This window comes from Microcaecilia unicolor, chromosome 13, assembly GCF_901765095.1.
Source record: "Microcaecilia unicolor chromosome 13, aMicUni1.1, whole genome shotgun sequence".
Taxonomy (NCBI): Eukaryota; Metazoa; Chordata; class Amphibia; order Gymnophiona; family Siphonopidae; genus Microcaecilia; species Microcaecilia unicolor.
The window spans coordinates 9,502,776-9,527,751 of NC_044043.1; the positions used below are offsets into that span (position 1 = coordinate 9,502,776).

General features: G+C 42.9%; 1 protein-coding gene across 3 annotated transcripts in view; it reads right to left on the reverse strand.

The window, feature by feature from the left end:
* DTX2 (deltex E3 ubiquitin ligase 2) overlaps nucleotides 1-24,976 on the reverse strand; it is a 110,050-nt gene that overhangs the window by 14,607 nt on the left and 70,467 nt on the right. For all 3 annotated transcript variants that reach the window (XM_030222349.1, XM_030222351.1, XM_030222350.1), the window contains 4 exons: nucleotides 23,165-23,232; nucleotides 12,839-12,997; nucleotides 11,710-11,871; nucleotides 5,289-5,378 (listed from right to left, as the gene is read on the reverse strand). In XM_030222349.1, coding sequence (XP_030078209.1) covers nucleotides 5,289-5,378; nucleotides 11,710-11,871; nucleotides 12,839-12,997; nucleotides 23,165-23,232 — 479 coding nt within the window. The remainder of the gene's footprint in view (nucleotides 1-5,288; nucleotides 5,379-11,709; nucleotides 11,872-12,838; nucleotides 12,998-23,164; nucleotides 23,233-24,976) is intronic.

Here is a 24,976-nt window from a genome sequence, read left to right on the forward strand (position 1 = left end):
GAGGCTGTAATGGTAGAAGCTGACTTGGAGTCAGTGGCGGTCACAGAGACGTGGTTCACGGAAAACCATGACTGAGATATAGCTATACCCAGCTATGATCTATTCAGGAAGGATAGGAAAAAAAGGGTGGAGGAATGGCATATGTTAAGAATAATATTTAAGTGACAGAACTGCAGGACACATAAGATAAGGAAGAAGTACTGTGGGTTAATCTGGAAAGAGGGAATGGAAAATGTTTTTACATTAGTGTGATATACATGCTTCCTTCACAGTCAGAAGAAGTGACAGAGATTTAATTGAAGACATTCACAAAACAGTTATAAAAGGGGAAGTACAAATAATAGGTGGTTTTAATATGCAGGATGTTAACTGGGGCATCCCTGTTACAGGGTCATCTAGAAGCAAGGGGATCTTGGAATTGCTACAGGAAGAACTGTTCCAGCAGTTGCTAATGGAACCCATGCGGGAAGGAGATATTCTGACCTGATGCATACAAACAGGGAGGGTGTTTCTGATAGTAACATAGTAGGTGACAGCAGAAAAAGACCTGGACGGTTCATTCAGTCTGCCCAACAAGATAACTCATATGTACTACTTTATATGTATACCTGACCTTGAGTTGTATCTACCATTTTCAGGGCACAGACCGTAGAAGTTTGCCCAGTACTAGCCTCGCCTCCCAACCACAAGCGCTGCCACCCAATCTCCACTAGGCTTCTGAGGATCCATTCCTTCTGAACAGGATTCCTTTATGTTTAGCCCACGCATTTTTTAATTCTGTTACCGTTTTCATCTCCACCACCTCCCGTGGGAGGGCATTCCAAGTATCCATCACTCTCTCCGTGAAAAAATACTTCCTGACATTTTTCTTGAGTCTGCCCACCTTCAACCTCATAAGTACATAAGTACATAAGTAATGCCATACTGGGAAAAGACCAAGGGTCCATCGAGCCCAGCATCCTGTCCACGACAGCGGCCAATCCAGGTCAAGGGCACCTGGCAAGCTTCCCAAACGTACAAACATTCTATACATGTTATTCCTGGAATTGTGGATTTTTCCCAAGTCCATTTCCTTTAGGAAACCGTCCAACCCCTTTTTAAACTCTAAGCTAACGGCCTTCACCACTTTCTCCGGCAACAAATTCCAGAGTTTAATTATACGTTGGGTGAAGAAAAATTTTCTCTGATTTGTTTTAAATTTACTACACTGTAGTTTCATCGCATGCCCCCTAGTCCTAGTATTTTTGGAAAGCGTGAACAGACGCTTCACGTCCACCTGTTCCACTCCACTCATTATTTTATATCTCTATCATGTCTCCCCTCAGCCGTCTCTTCTCCAAGCTGAATAGCCCTAGCCTCCTTAAGCTTTCTTCATAGGGAAGTCGTCCCATCCCCGCCATCATTTTAGTCACCCTTCTCTGCACCTTTTCCAATTCTACTATATCTTTCTTGAGATCCGGCGACCAGAATTGAACACAATACTCAAGGTGCGGTCACACCATGGAGCAATACAACGGCATTATAACATCCTCACACCTGTTTTCCATACCTTTCCTAATAATACCCAACATTCTATTCGCTTTCCTAGCTGCAGCAGCACACTGAGCAGAAGGTTTCAGTGTATTATCGACGACACCCAGATCCCTTTCTTGGTCCGTAACTCCTAACGTGGAACCTTGCATGACGTAGCTATAATTCAGGTTCTTTTTTCCCACATGCATCACCTTGCACTTGCTCATATTAAACGTCATCTGCCATTTAGCCGCCCAGTCTCCCAGTCTCGTAAGGTCCTCTTGTAATTTTTCACAATCCTGTCGCGATTTAACAACTTTGAATAACTTTGTGTCATCAGCAAATTTAATTACCTCGCTAGTTACTCCCATCTCTAAATCATTTATAAATATATTAAAAAGCAGCGGTCCTAGCACAGACCCCTGAGAAACCCCACTAACTACCCTTCTCCATTGTGAATACTGCCCATTTAACCCCACTCTCTGTTTCCTATCCTTCGACCCGTTTTTAATCCACAATAGGACATTTCCTCCTATCCCATGACCCTCCAATTTCCTCTGTAGCCTTTCATGAGGTACCTTGTCAAACACCTTTTGGAAATCCAGATACACAATATCAACCGGTTCCCCTTTGTCCACATGTTTGTTTACTCCTTCAAAGAATTGAAGTAAATTGGTCAGGCAAGATTTCCCCACACAAAAGCCGTGCTGACTCAGTCTCAGTAATCCATGTCCTCGGATGTGCTCTGTAATTTTGTTTATAATAGCCTCACCGGTCTATAATTTCCCGGATCTCCCCTGGAGCCTTTTTTAAAAATCGGTGTTACATTGGCCACCCTCCAATCTTCCGGTACCATGCTCGATTTTAAGGATAAGTTGCATATCACTAGCAGTAGCTCCGCAAGCTCATTTTTCAGTTATAGCAGTACTCTAGGATGAATACCATCCAGGCCAGGAGATTTGCAACTCTTCAGTTTGCTGAACTGCCCCATTACGTCCTCCAGGTTTACCGTGAAGTCAGTAAGTTTCTCCAACTCGTCCGCTTGAAATACCATTTCCGACACCGGTATCCCACCCAAATCTTCCTCGGTGAAGACCGAAGCAAAGAATTCATTCAGTCTCTCCGCTACGTCTTTGTCTTCCTTGATCGCCCCTTTTACCCCTCGGTCATCCAGCGGCCCAACCGATTCTTTTGCCGGCTTCCTGCTTTTAATATACCGAAAAACTTTTTTACTATGTTTTTTTTGCCTCTAATGCTATCTTTTTTTCGTAATCCCTCTTGGCCTTCTTTATCTGCACTATTTGATGCACTACCTTCATTTGTGAGCACCAGATCCAGCGTAGCTCTCTCTCTCGTGGGTTCCATCACCATTTTTTAAATTGTAGTCTCTTCTCCTTCTGCCCTCCCCAAACGAACTGTTTTACTGTGTATAGCACTTGGAAACTGAACCCAAATCTAGGTATGGCAGTTACCAGTTATGGGGGGTCAGTCCCAGAAAAGACACTGTTGCAGCTAGAACACAGCATTAAAAGTGCTGGGAATTTTCTGCATCATCAAGACAAAAATAGTCGATTCAAAAATCAAACGACTCAATTATGAAAAATAAAGAAATGTGTTAAAAAAAAGCAAAAACTACCCCAGCTGGTGCTCGAGCCTAAGCAGACCTCAGGAGTCGCAAAAAGTACAAGGAAACTTAAACTTACATAAAAAATTAAACAAATAAATGGGTAAAGGGAAAGTACTTATATAAAAACAAAAACTACTGCTCCCAAGCACTCATGTTGGGCGGGAAGGTACTTATGCATGCACTGCACTTTGGTGCCCTTGGGCATAAAAGCAGTATATCAAATGAATAAATCAAGTCACTGTGTGATGCTGCCAAATGTTTCTTAAAAATACAGAACCTCCTCTTGAGAAATGGGCTGCTTTAACAAAGTCTTGCTTGGTGCTCCTTTGCTGATAATGTGAACTCTTCTATTCTGTAGTTACTATCCTCTCCTTTAAACCAGGTCTTTTTTTCTTTTTAAAAGCTGCTGCTGAATGACAAATCACATATAAAGCTCTGGCTAAGTTCTATCTGCAGCGGGCATCACAGTTTGAGACATCATTCTAAACATTGCCTACTTCTGCAAGTCAGCAACAGGGAAGGGGTCTCCCCAAAGAAAAGCTACGAGGATGGTACGGGATTTGCGTTCCAAGACGTACGAGGAGAGACTTGCGGACCTGAACATGTATACCCTGGAGGAAAGGAGGAACAGGGGTGATATGATACAGACGTTCAAATATTTGAAAGGTATTAATCCGCAAACGAACCTTTTCCGGAGATGGGAAGGCGGTAGAACGAGAGGGCACAAAATGAGATTGAAGGGGGGCAGACTCAAGAAGAATGTCAGAAAGTATTTTTTCACGGAGAGGGTGGTAGATGCTTGGAATGCCCTCCCGCGGGAGGTGGTGGAGATGAAAACGGTAACGGAATTCAAACATGCGTGGGATAAACATAAAGGAATCCTGTGCAGAAGAAAGGGATCCTCAGGAGCTTAGCCTAGAATGGGTGGCAGAGCTGGTGGTTGGGAGGCGGGGCTAGTGTGGGCAGACATATACGGTCTGTGCTGGGGCTGGTGGTTGGGGGGCGGGACTAGTGCTGGGCAGACTTATACGGTCTGTGCCACAGCCGGTGGTGGGTGGCAGGGATAGTGCTGGGCAGACTTATACGGTCTGTGCCAGAGCTGGTGGTTGGGAGGCGGGGATAAGGCTGGCCAGACTTATACGGTCTGTGCACTGAAGAGGACAGTACAAATAAAAAAAGTAGCACATATGAATTTATCTTCTTGGGCAGACTGGATGGACCGTGCAGGTCTTTTTCTGCCGTCATCTACTATATGTTACTATGTTACTATGTATTTGCAGATACTTCCTAGTGACCTGAACTGGCAACTTCCAGAGACTGTACTTCCCGGCATAGCATGCTTTATGCTCTTCTTACAATGAACCTTACTGCCTAATAACATCAGATGCAGAGAACACATCCTGCCCTTCACATCCTTCCCACTGGTGAGCAGCTGCATGAGGGGTTTTATTTATATTAACACAATGAAACGTGAGCTAGGAGTGACAGAACAGCCATACTGGGGGCAATTCTGTAAGTGGCCTTGCGATGAGAGCATATTCTATTAAAGAATTCTAGCATAACCTTGTATCGGTGTGCCTTACAGTTACATCAGCCATGGACTGGGTGTATGTGTGGGCCGTGTGTAACTTATACTATTCTATAAGTTATGCCTGTAAGTGGAAGACCCTGCCATATTTATGCCCCCTTCAATTTACATGCTATACCACTTACATGTGCTTTTTTCAGAACAGCATTTAGGTTCTCTGCTAGCACTTTACGCATGCAAGGGGTGCATAAAAGCAGGCGTCCAGTCATAGAATTGCCTTTATAACTTGTGTTTAAAGTGATTCTTCCTGGTATAGTGGCATTGCATGGCAGATTTGCAATACAGTTGAATTTGACAGCGTTTTATATACAGCTGATGCTCTGCCTATGCTGAAAATCTGAGGAAAAACCTGCATTTACCTGTAAGCCATTCTAAAAGCAAGGAACAGGCTCTTCTCGGGTGCTGGTACTGTACTCAGCTAGTGCATATCAAGAATTACTTATCCTTTACAAAGATATCTATTGCATTCCATCCCCTACACGGCTTTCTTGGAGATAAGTAAACATAGAACCTGTTGAATAAGAGATGCAGGATGAGAAAGAGAGCAAGCGTAAATCATACTTTTTTCCCTTTGCTGTTATTGGGCAGGAAACAGTGCCGGGGAAACCCACGAGCCGTGTACGGCTTCCCAGGATTGGGGTGCTCAGGACCCTGAAAATAAAAAGAAGACAGTGATGGTTGAGTAAATCCTTGCCTATCTTGGGGCCTCACTCTCACTGAGGGTTTGTACACAGACAAAACATGGAAGGAAAAACTGTGAACATTCATTAGACATAGGGCATTTTGCACTCTTTTCCTTTCCACCCTTGTGCGCTGCTGTTCTGCTGTTCTGCTAGGCTGGCTAAAAGCAAGAGGCAGTGAGCTCTCCTGCAAGGAGATGTTTCGAAACTTCTTTAGGAACTTCCATCTTGCAAAACAGGGCTACCATTTTGTGGTCTTGATATCATGTTTTTAAGGGGTTACTATGATATGTCTACCTTGAATTATTTTATAGATAAAAGCAACTTTTTTGTAAAAATAAATTACTGCTAGTTCCATCTTGTGTAAACGCATGAAATGTTGGAAAATTAGGGATATATTTAGTCAACTTTTGTTTTACTAAAAATGTATACTGCTTAATATTTAAATAGATTTTTATGATATTAAGTCATAAATATAAAAATTAGTACCTGATAATTTTCTTTCCTTTAGCCCCAAAGTATCAGTCCAGACAAATGGGTTGTGACCATCCATCAGCAGGTGGAAATAGAGAACTCTAATGAGTTCTGCCTCATAAGCTCCTGTGATTAGCAACCAAGCCAGTGTTCGATAAACAAAGCAGATAAAGAGAGTGACTTCCAGAGAAAAAACTCCAGCCTCTAGACAGAAAAAGAACTATGAAATAAAGGTCAAAACTCATCCTTAGAAATAACGGAACCAGAATACAAATACCCGAAATACTTTGATACCCCTGCAGCAAGAACCGTGAACCCAAAGGAAGCATCTCCTCAAGTAGACACATCCAAAACAGTAACACTTAATAAAGGAATGAGAAGAAGACCTCATCGCTGACCAAAAAATCTCTTCCAATGAAACTGCCCTAGACTCTGCCAAAGAAGTCACCAAAGATCTGGTAGAATCAGTCTTGATGTGCATGGGAGCATGTCTACCCCTCAGAATGTAAGCCAAAGAAATAGCCTCCTTAAGCCATCAAGCCTCTGTCACTTTGGAAGTCAGCAAACCTTAACAGCCACTTGAAGACTCCACTGAAGACAAATATTGTTGAGAGAGGGACACAGATATGTGACTCCCTTGAGGAATCGCACCATATCAGGGTTGAGCAGCCAATGAGGCATTCTATATCTTGCCTCTATGACATGCCAACACTACCACCCGAACCTTGAGCGAATTGAGAGCAAAGCCATTTTAGAAACCCTCCTGAAGGATAAAATATGAGACAAGGAAGCATGAAATGGAGAAAAAACATTTCGTGCAGACCACCTCTAAAAGGTTCTCCACACTCTAGCATAAGAAGAAGTGGACCGCTTTTGGGCTTGCAGCAAGGTAGTAATAACATCCACGTAACCCTTTTTCCTCAATCGTGCTCTCTAAAAAGCCATGCTGTAAAACCAAAGTGGGAGGGATCCTCTGTAAGTACTGGACCTTGGTACAATAAGCCCATTTGAGGAGGAAGAGTCAACTGAGGAGCAATTTGGAGACATACGAGGTCCACATAGAAAAAAAGACGTCAGGGCCAGTCCAGAGCTACAAGAATGACATTCCTGGGATGACACGCAATCCTGTGCAATGCCTTTCCCATGACAGACCACGGAAGAAACATGTAAAGGAGGCTGTCCGACAGCCAAGGCTGTACCAGTGTATTCATTCTTAGGGAGTCTTTAGAATCATGACGGCAGATAAGGGCCAAATAGCCCATCCTGTCTGCCCTTCCATAGTAACCACTAACTCCTCCTTTTCTCTAAGGGATCCCACATCTGTCCCATGCTTTCTTAAATTCCGATACAGTCTTCATCTCCAAGTCCTCCACCAGGAGGGCCATTTTATGCATCCACCACCCTTTCCATGAAAGAGTATTTTCTTAGATTCTTCCTAAGTCTATTTCCTCTTAACTTCATCTTATGCCCTCTCAGAGTTTTCCTTCTTGCAAAAAAAGGCTCACCTCCTGTACATTACCACCACTGAGGCACTTAAACATTTCTATCATATTTCCTCTCTCCCAGCGTATACATGTTGAGGTTCATGAGCCTATCACTATATGTTTTATGACGAAGACCACTTACCAATTTGGTAACCACCCTCTGGACCAATTCCATCCTATTTATATCTTTCTGTAGGTGCAGTCTCCAGAATTGCATGCAATACTCTAAGTGGGGCCTCACCAGAGACTTATACAAGAGCATTATCACCTCTTTTTTTTTCTGCTGGTCATCCCTCTCCTTACGCACACAAGCATATTTCTGGCTTTGACCATCGTCTTTTCTACCTGTTTGGCCACCTTAAGGTCATCAGACACAATCACCCCCAAATCCCGCTCCTCTTTTGTACACAGGAGCAATTCATCCCCTATATTGTATTGTGCCCTTGGATTCTTGTAACCCAAATGCATGACCCTGCATTTCTTAGCATTAAATCTTAGCTGCCAATTTTCAGACCATTCTTCAAGCTTCGCTAGATTCTTCTTCATGCCATCCACTCCCTCTTAATTTTTCCTAATTTTACAGATTTTCTTATAATCCGCAAAGAGACAAACCTTACCAGACACCCCTTCCACAATATCACTCAAAGATGTTAAAAAGAGGCGGCCCTAAGACCAATCCCTGCAGTACACCACTGATAACATCTCTTTCATCAGAGCAAGTTCCATTTAACCAGTTTTTAACCCAGTCATTTTAGGTCCCGTACTGAGAGCATTCAGTTTATTAATCAGTCACCTGTGCGGAACAATGTCAAAGGCTTTGCTAAAATCCAAGTACACCACATCTAGCACCTATCCCACATCCAATTGTTTGGTCACCCAAAGAAGCCAATCAGATTCGTCTGATATGACCTGCCTCGGGTCCCTGAAGCGGCTGTAGAATCTGTGTACTTGTACACTGAGTTTGGATACCATGAGGTCCAGAATTGGAAGGCCTCACTGTGCAGAAATGAAGTGAAATGCAGTCAGACAGTTGCCATTCCCCCGGGTCCAGAGACACTCTATTGAGGAAATCTGCTTGCAAGCTCAGTGAACCTGCTATTTGAGATGGCGACTTAAAAAGAAGACGTGCCTCCTGGGCTAGAGATACACTCTTTGTTCCTCCTCATCTGTCCTCATACGGCTGTGACATTGTCTGAGAGCACGTGCACCGGCCTCCCACGAAAAAGAGGCACAAAGGCTAGTACAGCTTTCCGTACAGTTTGAAGGTCCAATCTGTTGATGGACCAGGAAGCCTCCACTCTCAACCTGCAGGAAGACTCATTGAAGAAAGCGAGGTTTTTCAGCAGAAGCACTAGCCTTCCCTGGTCTATACCTCCGCACTTCTCAAAAATGAGATATGGCTTAGGCTTGTCCTCAGAGCTGTGGGATCTTGGAATCTCCAAGGTCTTCAACAATCTTCTCCAAATCTACACCAAAGAGTTGTTTCTCCCGAAAGGGCAACTTCACCAGACGAGATTTGGATGCCACATCAGTGGCCCAATTCCTCAACCATAGCCAACGTCATGCTGAAACGACCAAGGTCATACTCTTAGCTGACGCTCAAGAATATCATAAAGAACATCTGACAAATAGGACAACCCCGCCTCTAGGGTATGGAGAAAGTCTGGAGGTGAGTCCAACATAGACATTGTTGAATCCACGATGAAGCCCTGGCTACAAAAAAAAAAAAAATTCTGCCTGAGAATTTAACACAGTTAGTTGAAAGGCAACCTTCAAGGAAGCCTAGTTGAAAGGCAAGCGTCAAGGAAGGCTCAAGCTTGCGGTCATGCATATCCTTTAAATGAAGTGCCGCCTTCAGCAGGGATAGTGGTACATTTAGCAAGCGCCGTCATAACGGCATCCACCTTAGGCAGAGCAAACTGCTCTAAATCAGAAGGCAGAAGGGGATATAATTTGGTCACAGCTCGAGGCATCTGGAGGTTAGAATCAGGGGCCTCCCACTGAGCTGCAATAAGCTCCTGCATAGCCTCATGAATATGGAAAGATATAGGAGATCTGTTAGTACTTGACATAATAGAAGGAGCAGGACCAGAGAACTAAGAATCACAGGAAGAAATGTTTAAAGCCTCCATAGATTTTGTGACCAACAGAGATGATTCCGTTCTCAAAACAGCCTAGTTACAGTAGGATTATCCTCCCCCCCCCCCCCCCGACCCCACCCCGCCTCTGAAATGTCCGAGTCAGGGCCATCTGCAGAACTAGGACAGTCAGAACACACAGATAAAACCACCTCCGAGTCCTGAGGAAGTACATTCTCCAAATCCTGCTAAACGGAAAGTTTTCATTTTTTAGGAAGCTGCTCCTCAAAAGCAACATGAGGGGAAGAAGGAGAGGCAGCTTGAAACTTTAATAAAAAAGCCTGATGTAATAAAAGAACAAATTCAGATGAAAACAGCAGGGTAGAGACTTCTACCCCCACAAAACCAACATCCTGGGACACAGTAGCGGACGAGGAACCCGCTGACAAAATGAACACTGAAGCCTTGAAGAGCAAAGGAGCCATTGGCACTGAGCCCACCAAAATTACCATAGGAATGGGGCAGAACTGAACTTCCAGAGATGGAGTACTGACAAAGTAGACAAAAGTGGCATGTCCACAGATGTAAAGCAAAGTGTACAGGAACCGGCAGTCGAAAGCTTACCCCTCATCATGCACAAGACTTAATAGGCTCAGACATAGATAATAATAAATATATTCACAGAAAAAAAGCCAGTCTTGTGACGTCCAAGGCAGAGAAGCCCCACAATCTTCCCACAGCACAAGCGCTCTCCAAAAGAACTGCAGTGGCTGCTTTTTTTTTTTTTTTTTAGATAAAGGCAGGAGAAGAAGAGAAAGGAAGACTGAAATAAAGAGTGGCAACGGGGGAGAAGGCAGGGACCTAGACCACTAGTTTCACACCTGTGGCATAGGATACTCAATCCCAAACTGACAGGAGGTCACACAGAAGTCACCACAGTGCACAGGAGCTGCTATCCCACCTGCTGGAGATAGAGAATACTGGCACAGGAGCTTATGAGACACAACTCATTAGAGTTCTCTATCTCCACCTGCTGGCAGATGGTCATAACCCATTTGCCTGGACTGATCCTTGGGACGTAATGGAAATGTACATAAAATGTGAATAATATTAAGGAGATCATTTTCAAAGCACTTAGATTTACAAATTTCCATAGGTTACTATGTAACTTTGTAAGTCTGTGCTTTGAAAATATGCCTCTAAATCAGTGATCTATAAATTTATTATTTATTTGTTACATTTGTACCCCACATTTGCACCCCACATTTGCAGGCTCAATGTGGCTTACATAGTGCCGTGGGGCGAAAGCCTCCTCCGGTTATGAATATAGAGTGTTGTTATTAAATGAAATAGATATGTACAGACAAATTAGGAAACATAAACAGATATTTTGTCTGTATCTTTTGCCTGCACAAATGATTCCTAATTTCTGATTATTCAAAACAGTTTTCAGGAGACAAACAGCTCATAGTAACAGTTTGCTTGGGTGAAAATCTGTCAATACATGAAGTTCATCCATTCAAGGTTCCCACATATCAGGGATGCCAAGAAGGCACTTTCACAACCCCTGGGGAGAAAATCTCAGGCACTATTACTAACTCAGGCCAAAGGTCCATCAAGCCCAGCATCCTGGGCTTGTGGCCCATCCAGCTCACAAGTACCTGGGAGAATCCCCAAAAGTAGCAAGACTCCAGGCTACTTACTCCCAGGGATAAGCAGTGGTTTTCCTCAGGTCTACCTTTACTCTTAACAGTTTATGGACTTTTCTTACCAAAATGTGTTCAAACCTTATGCCAACTGCTTTTACCACATCCTCTGGGAAAGGGTCCCATAGCTTAATTATTTTTATTTATATATTTTATTTTGGACCACCCATCTCAATAGAACAATGCGGTTTACAAGTAAAGCACAGAACATCTAAAAATCAGAGTTACACATAACAGATATAAAAACAAAAGCAGCTAGAGTGCGTTGAGTGAAAAATATTTTCTCATATTTGCTTTAAGTATGCTTATTATGTAACTTCTTGGTAGGTTCCCTAGTCTTTGTACTTTTGAAAGAGTAAAAAATCAATTCACATTTAACCATTCCACTCAACTCAGGATTTTACAGAACTTTATATCTACCCTCAGCCTTCTTCTCCAAGCTGAAGTGTTAACCTCTTTAGCCTTTCCTCACATGAGTTGTTCTATCCCCTTCTTCACAGTAACAAGAGGGCAGACCGAGGATCTCTAATCTCAACTGCAGACTATCCTAGTAGCCTTACCTGGATTCCGGGTAGGATTGTGTACACAATATGGATCACTCCACAGTCTGGGTGGCCAGGAAGAGAGTGAGGCATGAAGTAAACCTCCATCTTTCCATCAGGCTGCGTCCCAGTCTTCTCCCCGTAAATGGCTTTACAGGTTGGACACTGCAAGCTGCCATCCTACGGACAACACCAATTACCTAATAAGTAACCTTACAAAGCTGCCAGAATTCTAAAAATTGTTTTTAAAGGGCCCCTCATAGAAAAATAACATCCTTTTGCACCATATTACACAGAAAGAGAAGTGACAAAAGGGTACATTGGGGGAGGGGGTATTGGAAGGGTAGGCACCACAACACCTTAAGAGGAACATTTTCATTCCACCTGGACAGCTGCAAAGCCCATGGGTGCTTTTTACCAGTGCGTACTTCCATTTAGAAAAGGGCCCAAGGACAAAGTATCTGAAGCACTTGTACCGTGTCGAAAAAGGAGGCACTTTCCCCCCTTCCCCCCACTACATTGTTTTGAATATACAAACCTAAGTATGTTGTAATCCCTACGCCCAGGAACTTTTCTGCTAAATGATAGTAGCACTATACACATACTTTCATCAACAGTCAGGGTGGGTAATTATCAAAGAACAATCTTACCTGAGAGAATGGCTTGGAACACTGTGTCTAAATGCAAAAAGAAGCAGTTCCACACCCTATATATATACTGGATCTCTTCAACCAGTTTAACAAGGCCTTACAATGGCTATATATCCACACTGTAATGCAGTTGAAAGAGTGCCTGACAACTGTTGTAATGAATTTGGCTTAGTGACTACGTGAACAGGCCTCTCCGTCTGGGATCTGCTTTCTGCATCTCAACAGCTGGAGTGTTTCCTTGTATGGCAGCACTAGATCTGAAATGCTGAAGGAGAGGACTGGGAGACAGGCTGGCAGACATGCAGAAAACAAATGAGAGAGATGGAAGAGAAACAGATTGTAGAGGGAAGGGGAGAAAAGAACAGAAGAGCTCAGCCCTTTGTTCTATGGCTACTAGTGTAGTCTGGGTCTGGCAGGGTTGTACCATGCTACTGATGAATACTTCTGCAGAGCAGACTGGGGGCAGAAAATGCCCTGTGTATGGGCGGCTCCAGTACCTTATTCCCATTGTTGTACATGGCCAGAAGGCACAGCGTATGGAAAGAATGGCCACATTTTTTCAGCTTTCCCACCATCTCAGGCTGAATGGTCATACTCTGTGTCATATCGCCATATCCTGAGGCAACCGTCAGCTTCTCCATACAGATAATACAGTCCTGGAAAGGAAAAGAAATATTTTTACTGCTCAAAGTCGTGAAATTGCAAGCACTTTATTTAATAATGCTACTATTAATGCAAGACAGGATGCATTAAATCCAAACATTTGGAAAAGGTGGATGTGAAGCATCTGTTCATGCTTTCCAAAAATACTAGGACTAGGGGGCATGCGATGAAACTAGTGTAGTAAATTTAAAACAAATCGGAGAAAATTTGTCTTCACCCAACGCATAATTAAACTCTGGAATTCGTTGCCGGAGATCGTGGCGAAGGCGGTTAGCTTGGCAGAGTTTAAAAAGGGGTTAGACGGTTTCCTAAAGGACAAGTCCATAAACCACTACTAAATGGACTTAGGAAAAATCCACAATTCCAGGAATAACACGTATAGAATGTTTGTACGTTTGGGAAGCTTGCCAGGTGCCCTTGGCCTGGATTGGCTGCTGTCGTGGACAGGATGCTGGGCTCGATGGACCCTTGGTCTTTTCCCAGTGTGGCAGGGGTCCGTGCTAGGACCGCTGCTTTTTAATATATTTATAAATGATTTAGAGATGGGAGTAACTAGCGAGGTATTAAATTTGCTGATGACACAAAGTTATTCAAAGTCGTTAAATCACGACAGGATTGTGAAAAATTACAAGAGGACCTTACGAGACTGGGAGGCTAAATGGCAGATGATGTTTAATGTGAGCAAGTGCAAGGTGATGCATGTGGGAAAAAAGAACCCGAATTATAGCTACGTCATGCAAGGTTCCACGTTAGGAGTTACGGACCAAGAAAGGGATCTGGGTGTCGTCGTCGATAACACACTGAAACCTTCTGCTCAGTGTGCTGCTGCGGCTAAGAAAGCGAATAGAATGCTGGGTATTATTAGGAAAGGTATGGAAAACAGGTGTGAGGATGTTATAATGCCGTTGTATCGCTCCATGGTACGACCGCACCTTGAGTATTGTGTTCAATTCTGGTCGCCGCATCTCAAGAAAGATATAGTAGAATTGGAAAAGGTGCAGCGAAGGGCGACTAAAATGATAGCGGGGATGGGACGACTTCCCTATGAAGAAAGACTAAGGAGGCTAGGGCTATACAGCTTGGAGAAGAGACGGCTGAGGGGAGACATGATAGAGGTATATAAAATAATGAGTGGAGTGGAACAGGTGGATGTGAAGCTTCTGTTCACGCTTTCCAAAAATACTAGGACTAGGGGGCATGCGATGAAACTACAGTGTAGTAAATTTAAAACAAATCGGAGAAAATTTTTCACCCAACGTGTAATTAAACTCTGGAATTCGTTGCCGGAGAAAGTGGTGAAGGCAGTTAGCTTAGCAGAGTTTAAAAAGGGGTTGGACGGTTTCCTAAAGGACAAGTCCATAAACCGCTACTAAACAGACTTGGAAAAATCCAAAATTCCAGGAATAACATGTATAGAATGTTTGTACGTTTGGGAAGCTTGCCAGGTGCCCTTGGCCTGGATTGGCCGCTGTCGTGGACAAGATGCTGGGCTCGATGGACCCTTGGTCTTTTCCCAGTATGGCATTACTTATGTACTTATGTACTTATGATTAATGTACTTTGAACTCAACTGGGTTTAAAACAAGACTAATGAAAACAAAAAACCACAGTTCTAGGACAGAGCTATTTGGCTTTCATTTAAAACAGTTTAAAATTATGCTGCATTAACAGGCTAGATCATTTTAAATATTTAACTGATCCTTTAATCATTAAGGAATTTTGTTTCGAAGGAATGGATCTACAGCAGCTTAGCGGTGATTAGATGTTTTAAACCCAGTTGAGTTCAAATTTTTTTTACTTATACAGATATTTTGCTGATTTTTCCTATTCTCCTTCATCCCCAGATCTCTCCCGCCTCCAGTCATGTCTTATTGCTCTCCCTCTCTATGCCTGCTTGATCATAGGCTTGTACTTAACACCTATTGGATTACTGGTCCACTTTCAAAACCCTCTCTTCTTCCCATTCTGTTTGGTTCCTCAATTCCCACCGTTGAGTCTTTCAGGTACCTAGAGGTAGTCATTGACTCGGCTCTTCTTTTGATGCTCATATTTCACAAGTTTTGAAATGTGGTCTTTACGCACTTCGCAGCCTGAGGGCAATTTCCGATTTTCTCGATTTTTCACTGCTCCATTCTTTAGTCCATGCCTTTGTCATCTCTTGTAAATCGGTCCTCCATGGTTGCTCAGCTTACCAAATTTGTTTCTCCAGACCTTACAAAATGCTACAGTTTGCTTTCTTTGTAAAGTTTGTAGGTTTGATTAGATGTGTCTCCTCTTCTGCTCAAGTTACATTGGCTCCCAGTTAAATATCGCTCATGGTTCAGGATACTTTGTCCCACCCATACAAATCTTCACTCAGGTGGTTCTTCTTCTCTCTCTTCACTAGTTATTCCCTATACCGCTTCCTGCTCTCTTCAGTCTTTGGACTCTAACCAACTGGTTTTCCATCACCCAGACGGGTTCCACTATGTGTCTTTTTGGCACCTAAACTGTGGAATGATCTCCTCCTTTCCCTATGGCTTGAGCTTTCATTTTCATGATTTAAAACCTCATCTTTTTTTTTGAGTCACGTGATGTGCTGGAGAGAGCAGGACGTGTGCTTAGCTCTCTCTGGGGAAACTGGGCCTGCACCTTGAATTTAACCCGGTTTTTTGTGCCGCTCTAATCCCGTTTTGCCTGGGGAAGCTGAGATCTAATTTTTTTATTTATCATTTTACTTAATTACATTCACATTTATCACGTAAATGTATGGAAAAACAGAAATTAATATAAGGAAAAAGAAAAAACATTTTCTCTCAACAATATATATAATTGTCCACAATTGGGGGATCCAAAATCAGGAAAACAATCTCAGAAAGCTGAGATCTAATGGACAAATTCACAGAATCCACCCCGAAACCCATGGTGAGTAGAAGCGCTAAACGGGAGGAGAAACCTCGCTTGGCCGTCGAGCCAGCGGAGCAGAAAGGCCTGACGAATGGGAGCGCGGGGTTCACAAAAGAACAACTGGCCCAACTCACCGCAGCGGTGGAAGCAGCTATGGAACCGCGCCTGGAGAAGCTTTCGAGCCAGCTTACCGCAATTGAAACAGCCCAACAAGACCTTTCCCGCAGGGCCAGGGAGCTGGAGCAAAGGATCTCCGATTTAGAAGACACGTCAGCTGGAACAGCACCAGCACTAGATACGCTCCAAGCAACAATTGCTTCACTCTCCGCCAAAGTTGATGACCTAGAAAATAGGTCACAACGATCTAATTTAAGACTCATAGGGATACCGGAGTCAGTGGGGGATCAAATGCTCTCTACAGAACTGGAGGCCTGGCTGAAAAGTGAACTCACGCTCTCCAACCACGCGGGGCCATTAAGTCTCGAGAGGGCCCACAGAATTGGCAGACTTCAAGATGGCCGCACAGCCCCGAGAGTGGTGTATTAGTATACAAAATGAAAAGTCACTAGACAGGTACTTTGAATGAATGGGGTATGAGTGAATGAGTGAGGATTGTTATTTTGTTATTATTGTTTTTAAATATGATATGTGCTTAGTGTTGGAGCACATTTTTTCAATAAAGATATTGGTAGACTGGAAAAAAAAAAAAAAAAAAAAAAAGCGACTGTTGGCTCCCGTGCTGAGAAGTTTCTTCCAGGCATGCAGCCGATTCGACATGTGTCTGACATGTGGAAAGTGCATTGGAAGCCCTCGCCCAGACAGTTGTTCGATGTTTTTCTTGTGTGAGGGCAAAGACCGGAGGGCCTGAGAGCTTTTTTAAGACGATCTGTTTTATGGGGAAAAGGACCATTTTACAGCTGTGGCTAAGTAAGGAAGCCCCCTGCACCTCCCCATTGGCGATGGGCGATGATGCAGTGTTGCTCACTGGAAAAGCAAGGTGTCAGAGACCTGGCCTCAAAAGGGGGAGACATGTTTTGTAAGACTTGGTCACCATTCTGGGACTCACTCACTCCGGTTGCAAAAAGCCGCAATTTGTTCCCATATGGCTTATTATGGGAACATTGGGCTCTAATGGGTTAAGAGATAATCATCTAGTGTTGAAAGTATTTATTTTGTGTTGAATGTATTTATAACATCTACTTGCTGGATCACAGGAAGGTCAGACTGTTTGACTCTGGTGCCTGTACTTTCGGGGACCCCCCTTTGTTGCAGTTGAATCTTTTAAGTACTTGGGGGTGATGATCGACTACCAGTTTTCCTTTTCTCAACAAAGTTTTGTCATGTTATGTCAGATATGTACTTTAAAAGGATTCTGGGAGGACAAAGCACTTCATTAATTAATATATGCTTTATTTATGTATAGGTTAGACTATGGCAACATTGTATAAGCAGGTCTTACTAACATGTCTCTGATGCATCTTCAGATGCTGCAGAACACTGCTATTCATCTTTTGAGTAATGCTTAGCATTTTCATTAGCTCCTAAATAAATACCGTATCGATTTTAAGATCTTGCTCCTTGCTCATAGGCCTATTACGAACAGGTTCCTAGTTATCTTGCAGCCTTGGCTTCTCTTTTTGTTCTTAACAGACCTCTTCATTCCCTTGTTGACTTTCAGATGGTTATCCCACACCCCTCCAAGGCTTGTTGGGTCTCATAAGAACAGCCTCACTGGGTCAGATCAATGGTCCATCTAGCCCAGTATACTGTTTCCAACAGTGGCCAATCCAGGTCACAAGTTCCAGGCAGAAACCCAAATAGTAGCAACATTCCATGCTACTCAGATTTATGCTTTTTGTCTATTTAGCTCCTCGCCTTTGGAATCAACTACCTCTCACCCTTCAGACTGAAGGAAGTGTGAGAGGTTTAAAGACAGTTTAAAGGCTCACTTTTTCGACTTTGATGGCCAATCCTTGGGTTGATTGTAAATCAAATCCTTTTATTGATGTTAATTTTATTGTACACCCTTGTGATCCTTCTGGCAAAGCGGTATATCAAATCTTGAATAAACTAAACTGCTACTGGGAAACTGGAACAAGCTGAACTGTTGCACATTCCTACATAGATACTGTTTGCTAACAGAATCCTTCACTTCAGCTGCACATATAGAACACAGAAAGGCCCTCACCTACTACAAAATAGGGAAACACAAATAACATGCAAACAAAAACTGAAATGGAAATCCCCAAGAAAACCAGACTCTACAAGCAGTGACACTACTGGTATAACTACTGTTGGTATCAACAGTGGATGAATTGTGCTGTAGGAAAGGGAATGGGACTTGATATATCGCCTTTCTGTGGGGGGGTTTTTTTTCACAACTACATTCAAAACAGTTTACATAGTATATACATGTACTTATTTGTACCTGGAGCAATAGAGGGTTAAGTGACTTGCACAGAGTCACAAGGAACTGCAGTGAGAATCGAACACAGTTCCAGTCTGCTGCATTAACCGCTAGGCTACTCCTCCATGCAGAGATCCTCTCTAGGGCCACAGGACTCCCACGGGGATCCCTTCAAGGTCCACGGGAATCCTGTCAAGATGTTTGCCGGCACTGCTTACATTAGGCTCTCTCTAGACGCGCCGAGGATTCTTTCCCCCTGCCGCATCCTGCCCACAAGGCAACAGGAAGTTATGACAGAGGGAAGGACCCTGGGACTGGCCAGAAAGAGCCTAATGTAAACAGTGACAGTGAAGACGCAAGTTTGTAGGGCCCATGCAGGGGGTGGGAGACCCAGAGAAGGGAAGGAGATGAGGGACATGAGGATCACAACGCCTATATTCTGGTGTCTTTTTGTATTCATTTCAAGGTGCACCTGTTAAGGTCACAGAGCACTTTATACTGGTAATCCACTATCTAACTCGTTCAGTCCTTATGCCCCTCCTGTTTGCTTCACTCTCAACATGAAAAGTTTGGGGCTGATAGTTAAACATGACCATGACGGTAGCATTTACACTGGCTGCCACTGTTAAAATGAGACTGGATATTCAGCAGTAGCACCCAGATACTAGCTGGCACTGAAAATCTGGTTATTCTACCAAAACATACTTGGGAAAAATTAAACTAAATAACCATTCATACATATAATCGTTAATATAATTATTTAAATTTTAGATTGTGCTCAGTCCATATCCATTACACCCATAGCGTTCCCAGGGAAAGCATGTGGTAGTGTTTAGATGGAACCATCATAGCACAGCCTGTGTTCCACCTCCTCAAAATGTATGCGCACACACCTACTGTTACTTATAATGCAACTTGCAGTTAATGATGTTTCAAATTTTTTAAAAATAGATCTCATTAAGTCAACTATGCATTCAAACCATAAAGCATGGTCTCAGCCCCAGCCCAGATGTACTATCCTGTTAGTAGCAATATTCAGACTACAACTGTTTAGCAAAGGGCATCAAGTTAGGTTGCCTGAGTGTCACTGCTACCCAGATCATCTCTGTCTCTGCCCAAGCTCCACCCAGTACCGTCTGGATAGTGCTGAGGTGAGCAGAGAATATGTTCAGCAGCACTATCTTGTTAGGGCTGCTGCATTTCCCTTTCACCAGCACCAGCTAACTACCTTTGAATATCAGCCCTTGTCTTCTATCCTTAGGCTGGGCTCAGGTCCAGCCTGAGCAGTTCTCCTTTTTTATGTCTGCCTTCTGAAGGGAAGAATGCTTATGAGCTGTACATATCTGTTCCCTTTTCTTCTCCACCTAATAACGAGCATGTAGGGGGTAATTCTAGAATAGCTGCCTAAAATTAGGTGCATAAATGGCAGTATTCTGGGTACTTACATGTGTAAATGACCTCTTATGAAACACCGACTAGCAGAAAAGTACGTGCCATAATTCATACTGTGTACTTTACCAGTGGGAGTATGTAAGGGCGGAGTCTGGGCAGAGCACATATGTACATGCGTAACTTACTGAATGCTATAAATGTGCATGTGTTCATGCATACATCTAGTTGGAGGCGTTTACATCAGCTATAGAGCTGGTATAAGTGGTCGTGCCTAGATGTTTATGCATTCTCTGCCACTTGTGCTAATATCGTGTAAAGAAGACTCCTACTTTTCTATTAAAAACAGACCTCAAATAGGCCCCACAACCAGCACCTACTCTGTGCCCTCTTATAGTATAACCCCCTTAATGTGCTACCTATGCCAAATTTTCAGTAGACGTCAGGGGTCCCAAGTGAAGATGGATGGGGTAGTTTTGAGTTACGTCTACTCATGGATGTGTCCTGGAAAGCAGGCGCCATTGCTTCTTCATGGTACTTCTTTTTGGTCAGACTAGTATCCTGATGTCTTTTTCTGGGTGAGGTAGAAAGAGTTGCTTTTCATCGATGAGGCTTAATCTGCTATTATTTTTTGGGCAATACAGTAGTACAACACAGATCTATGTTGCACATTGTTGTTTAGTTGCGGTTTGGATTTAGAGAGTCCAAAGCAAGAAAAAACCAGCAGTAATTTAATTTACGATGTAGTAATCTGGTAGTTCTCTTTTCTATATAGTTTGCTGGATTAACTTTTGCTGGTATTTTACTTTTTTTTTTCTTTTTTTTTGAACTGTTGGAAAGATTTGCAATAAAAAAATTTCTAAAATTATAAATTCAAAAAAAAGGATAACGTTCAGCCCTCAACTTTTTTGGTCTGGATTGGTTTATTTTAGCTCAAGTCAAGGGATGTACAAAATGTGCAGTTACATAAAGCACAAACATTTGGATTCATCTTTCAGTAATGACTGTTCATGGATTGCCCAAGTGGTATCCCTCCAACAAAAGGCAGAATTCCATCACCTAGAGGATGTACTGCCTTTGTGCACTCAGGATTCCTTTTCAGTCTTGGCAGCCATTTGGATTGGAGCACCGTGCAGGGCAGGAATGAGTGGAGTTAATTTCTGCCCCCAAAGAGACCACTAGACCACCAGGGCTTCACTAAAGGAGTCTCAGTAGAGCCTATGGGTGGTCAGGCAGGAAGGGGGGGGGGGGGGAATAGGAGAGCAATTGTGTGTGTGTGTTGGGGGGGGGGGGGGGGGGGGGGAGGTTCAGTTGCAGCTGAAAATGTACATTTTCAGCCAAAACCTTTGGGTCACTTTTGGCTCCAAATCTGAAACCAAAATTCAGTTGGCCTCTACCTTCCTGCAGCCTAAACATAGGTAGCTATTATAGAATTATCCTACCTATAAGAAACCTCCCTCATGGTCACTACAACGAACATCCCATCTGCAGACGAACTGGCCAAGTACTTCAACGAAAAATCATAAACCTTCACAACACACTACCTCAAGACAACGCTGCCATCGAAAACTTCCTAGATGAGTTGGACCCAACCTCGGGTGTATACCCGGCTGATCGAATCTGGTCAAACTTTGCCCTCCTGACCGTCGAAACAGTAACCCAGGTGATCAACAAGTTCTCCAACACCTACTGTTATCTAGATACCTGTCCTAACTACCTAATAAAATCCGCCCCTGATCGCTTCATAGCAGACCTTACATCCCACCTAAACTACATGTTCCAACAAGGCCTCTTCCCCAAGGAATATGGTAATATCTTACTCACTCCGCTACCAAAAGATCCCAAGAAAAAAACAAATGCAATTACAAACTATCGTCCAGTAGCGTCTATCCCGTTGGTAGTAAAACTGATGGAAAGCATGGTAAGCAAACAACTTACAGATTATATAAACAAATTCTCAATATTACATGAAGCACAGTCAGGATTCTGCCCCCTCCACAGCACTGAAACAGTACTAATCACTCTCATAGCCAAATTCAAACTAGAAATTGCAACAGGCAAAAACATCCTCCTCCTACAATTCGACATGTCGAGCGTATTCGACATGGTAAACCACAATATATTAATAAGACTACTAGACAAGTTCGGGATCAGTGGAAACATACTTAGCTGGATCAAGGGTTTCCTAACCACGAGAACATATTAAGTAAAATCAAACAACCATATCATCACCATGGAGGGCAAACTGTGGAGTACCAAAGGGATCACCGCTATCACCGAACCTCTTCAACCTAATGATCACACTAGCCAAGGCCTTAACCCTTTCATCTACGCAGACGATGTCATAATATACATCCCTTACAACACTAAACTGGCAGAAATCACCAACGAAATCAAGCTAAGTTTAAACATCATGGAATCATGGGAAAATGCATTTCAACTAAAACTCAACAAAGAGAAAACACACTGTCTCATCCTCTTATCCCAACACAGCACGGACTACCCCACAAGTATCGATACTCCAGATTACAGCCTCCCAGTATCAGAAACTGAAAATCCTCAGCGTTATTATGGACCGTAACCTAACTCTGGAGAGCCAAGTGAAATCCACCACAAAGAAAATGTTCTACTCAATGTGGAAACTCAAACGCGTGAAACAATTCTTCCTGAGGAAAATTTTTCGCAACCTGATACAATCAATGGTAATAAGCCAACTAGATTACTGCAATGGAATCTATGTAGGATGCAAAGAACAAGCCTTAAAGAAACTTCAGACCACTCAAAACACGTCAGCTAGGCTTATATTTGGGAAAAAAACGTGATTTGAAAGTGCAAAACCCCTCCGCGAAAAACTACACTGGCTCCCAATCAAGGAATGCATTGCCTTCAAAATCTGCACAATTGTTCACAAAATCATCTACGGCGAAGCCCCTGGATACATGACAGATCTTATTGACCTACCAACCAGAAACGCATCCAAATTAACACGAACATATCTAAATCTACACTACCCAAGCTGTAAAGGACTTAAATACAAATCTACCTACGCATCCAGCTTTTCTTACATAAGTACAAAACTGTGGAATGAGCTACCAAATGCTTTAAAAAAAAGACGCACGACCACCTACACTTCCGGAAAATAATAAAAACCACCCTGTTTAAAAAGGCACACCCCACCGATCCAACTTAAATGCCTCATCTCGGCTACACAAGAAAATCAAAGCACGTAATGAACATAACACAACTCTTACCACTCTATGATCCCTAATGTGACTTCTGCCACATGGACTTTATATTACCACAAACCACATTGTATTTGTTCACACCGGAGTCGGCAAACGCCTCTCTGGTACTATGTAAGCCACATTGAGCCTACAAATAGGTGGGAAAATGTGGGGTACAAATGTAACAAATAATAAAATAGTACATTTTTTGCAGGCACAAACAATAACTGTTTTCTATAGGACCTGCTGCTTACCTCACCGGGAGGGCTGTCCATCTTATCCACGTACTTTTTCACTATCTGCTCTGGGTCGCTGATGGTATCTGAAAATGAACAAAATCAGTCACAAGTTCTGTGAAATATAACTTAGGTTCCCCACGATCCATAGGAGAAACCAGTACCAGAACCTAGCACTCTCTCTAGCAGTTCACCCTACCTCATTTGATTTCTCATCATGAAATCAGCAACTAGATTTGTAATGCTGAATAATTTCAAGGGAAGCATGGATATCCTTATAATGATGGAGCAGGATCAGAGCTTATCCTAAAGCAGCATCTGCCACAAGGGCTCCTAAGGGAGGGGATTAAGGTGAAGAAGGACAGAGTTCTTCCTAGCAGAGTGTCTGTGGTGAATAGGCTCTGAAAGGGAGATGACGACTCTTTATCAGTGATGAGAGGGCTCACGGCAGATCTACTGTCTTTTTGCAGAAAAAGAGGTACAACCAACCCCCAAAACACCAAGTTTACTACCTCTTTTCTCATTTTCTGCCTTTCTAGAACCCTAAAAGCTTTTTGTTTCAATTGCTGAGAATTTTAGGGGTGAAGAGCTATAAGAATACAGGCCTTATGCTTAGTCCTGACATAGTACTTGAATGTTGTTTAGGAGAAGGACAAGAAGCATGAGTTGGGTACTGTTCTGGTTTGGGGGGGGGGGGGGGCAAACAAAAGGTAAACTGTTGGAGTTACGATATCACGTTCATATTGTCTGTTGCTGCATGAATGGATGGATATGTAGCGCTTTTCGATGTTCACCAATAAAAACCGTAAACCCTAAGCTGCTAAGCATTGCTTCTACAAGTGACCCCCCCACCATCCCGGCATATGCCAACTCAACCCCTGCATTATTTTCTTGAGGGAGAACAATCTCCAGCAGAAACCAAAGCATGGGGCTGACCTGGAAGGAAAATACTGCAGTGAATTTGAATTCCAACATGTTCGCTGGTAAGAGGCAGTAGAAACAAAAAAGCAGATAAAGGTCAAATAACTGATACTTTCCAGCTCCTGGGAACAGTCTCCTTGAATGAATTACGACGGACACAAGGCTTTGTACCTCTCACAATGTAATATCTTAATTTTTGCAAGTTCAGACAACTTAATTTTGTTATAACACCTACAGTAGCTATGAAAAAATTTGATTACCTTGAACACTTTTCACATTTTGTTGTGTCAGTGTGTCAGACTTGTACACATTAAATAATGAACCCCTCCCCCTTTCACCATTACAAAATTCAGGGGGAAAACAAATTATTGTATTGAGGAATAAGGCCTACATGGCTAAAACAAAATTGAAATGTACAACTGGATAACTCTCCAACAACCTTAAGTGCCTGAACTCAGCAACACAACGACACCTGAACAGTATATAACTTCTTCTTCTCTTGATTCTCTAATGTAACTGTAACATCACCACTCTGTATTTGTTTCATCACCGGAGGTGGCTAACACCTCACGGTACTATGTAAGCCACATTGAGCCTGCAAATAGGTGGGAAAATGTGGGGTACAAATGCAACAAATAAATAAATAAATTCAAGCTCTGATTGATAGCAGTCTTCGAGTCATGTTACAGACTGTGACTGGACTAACGCTACTCAAGAACATTTACCTTTCTGTTCTTTAGCCATTTCTGGGTAGGTTTGGCTGTATGCTTCAGGTTGTTGTCAAGCTGAAAGATGAACTTCTATCTTACTTTCAGCTCTCCTGCAGAGGGCAACAGGTTTTCCTCAAGAACTTTTCTACATTTTTGTTCCTTCGTCACTTTAGTCTGAAAAGTGCCCCAGTCCCTATTA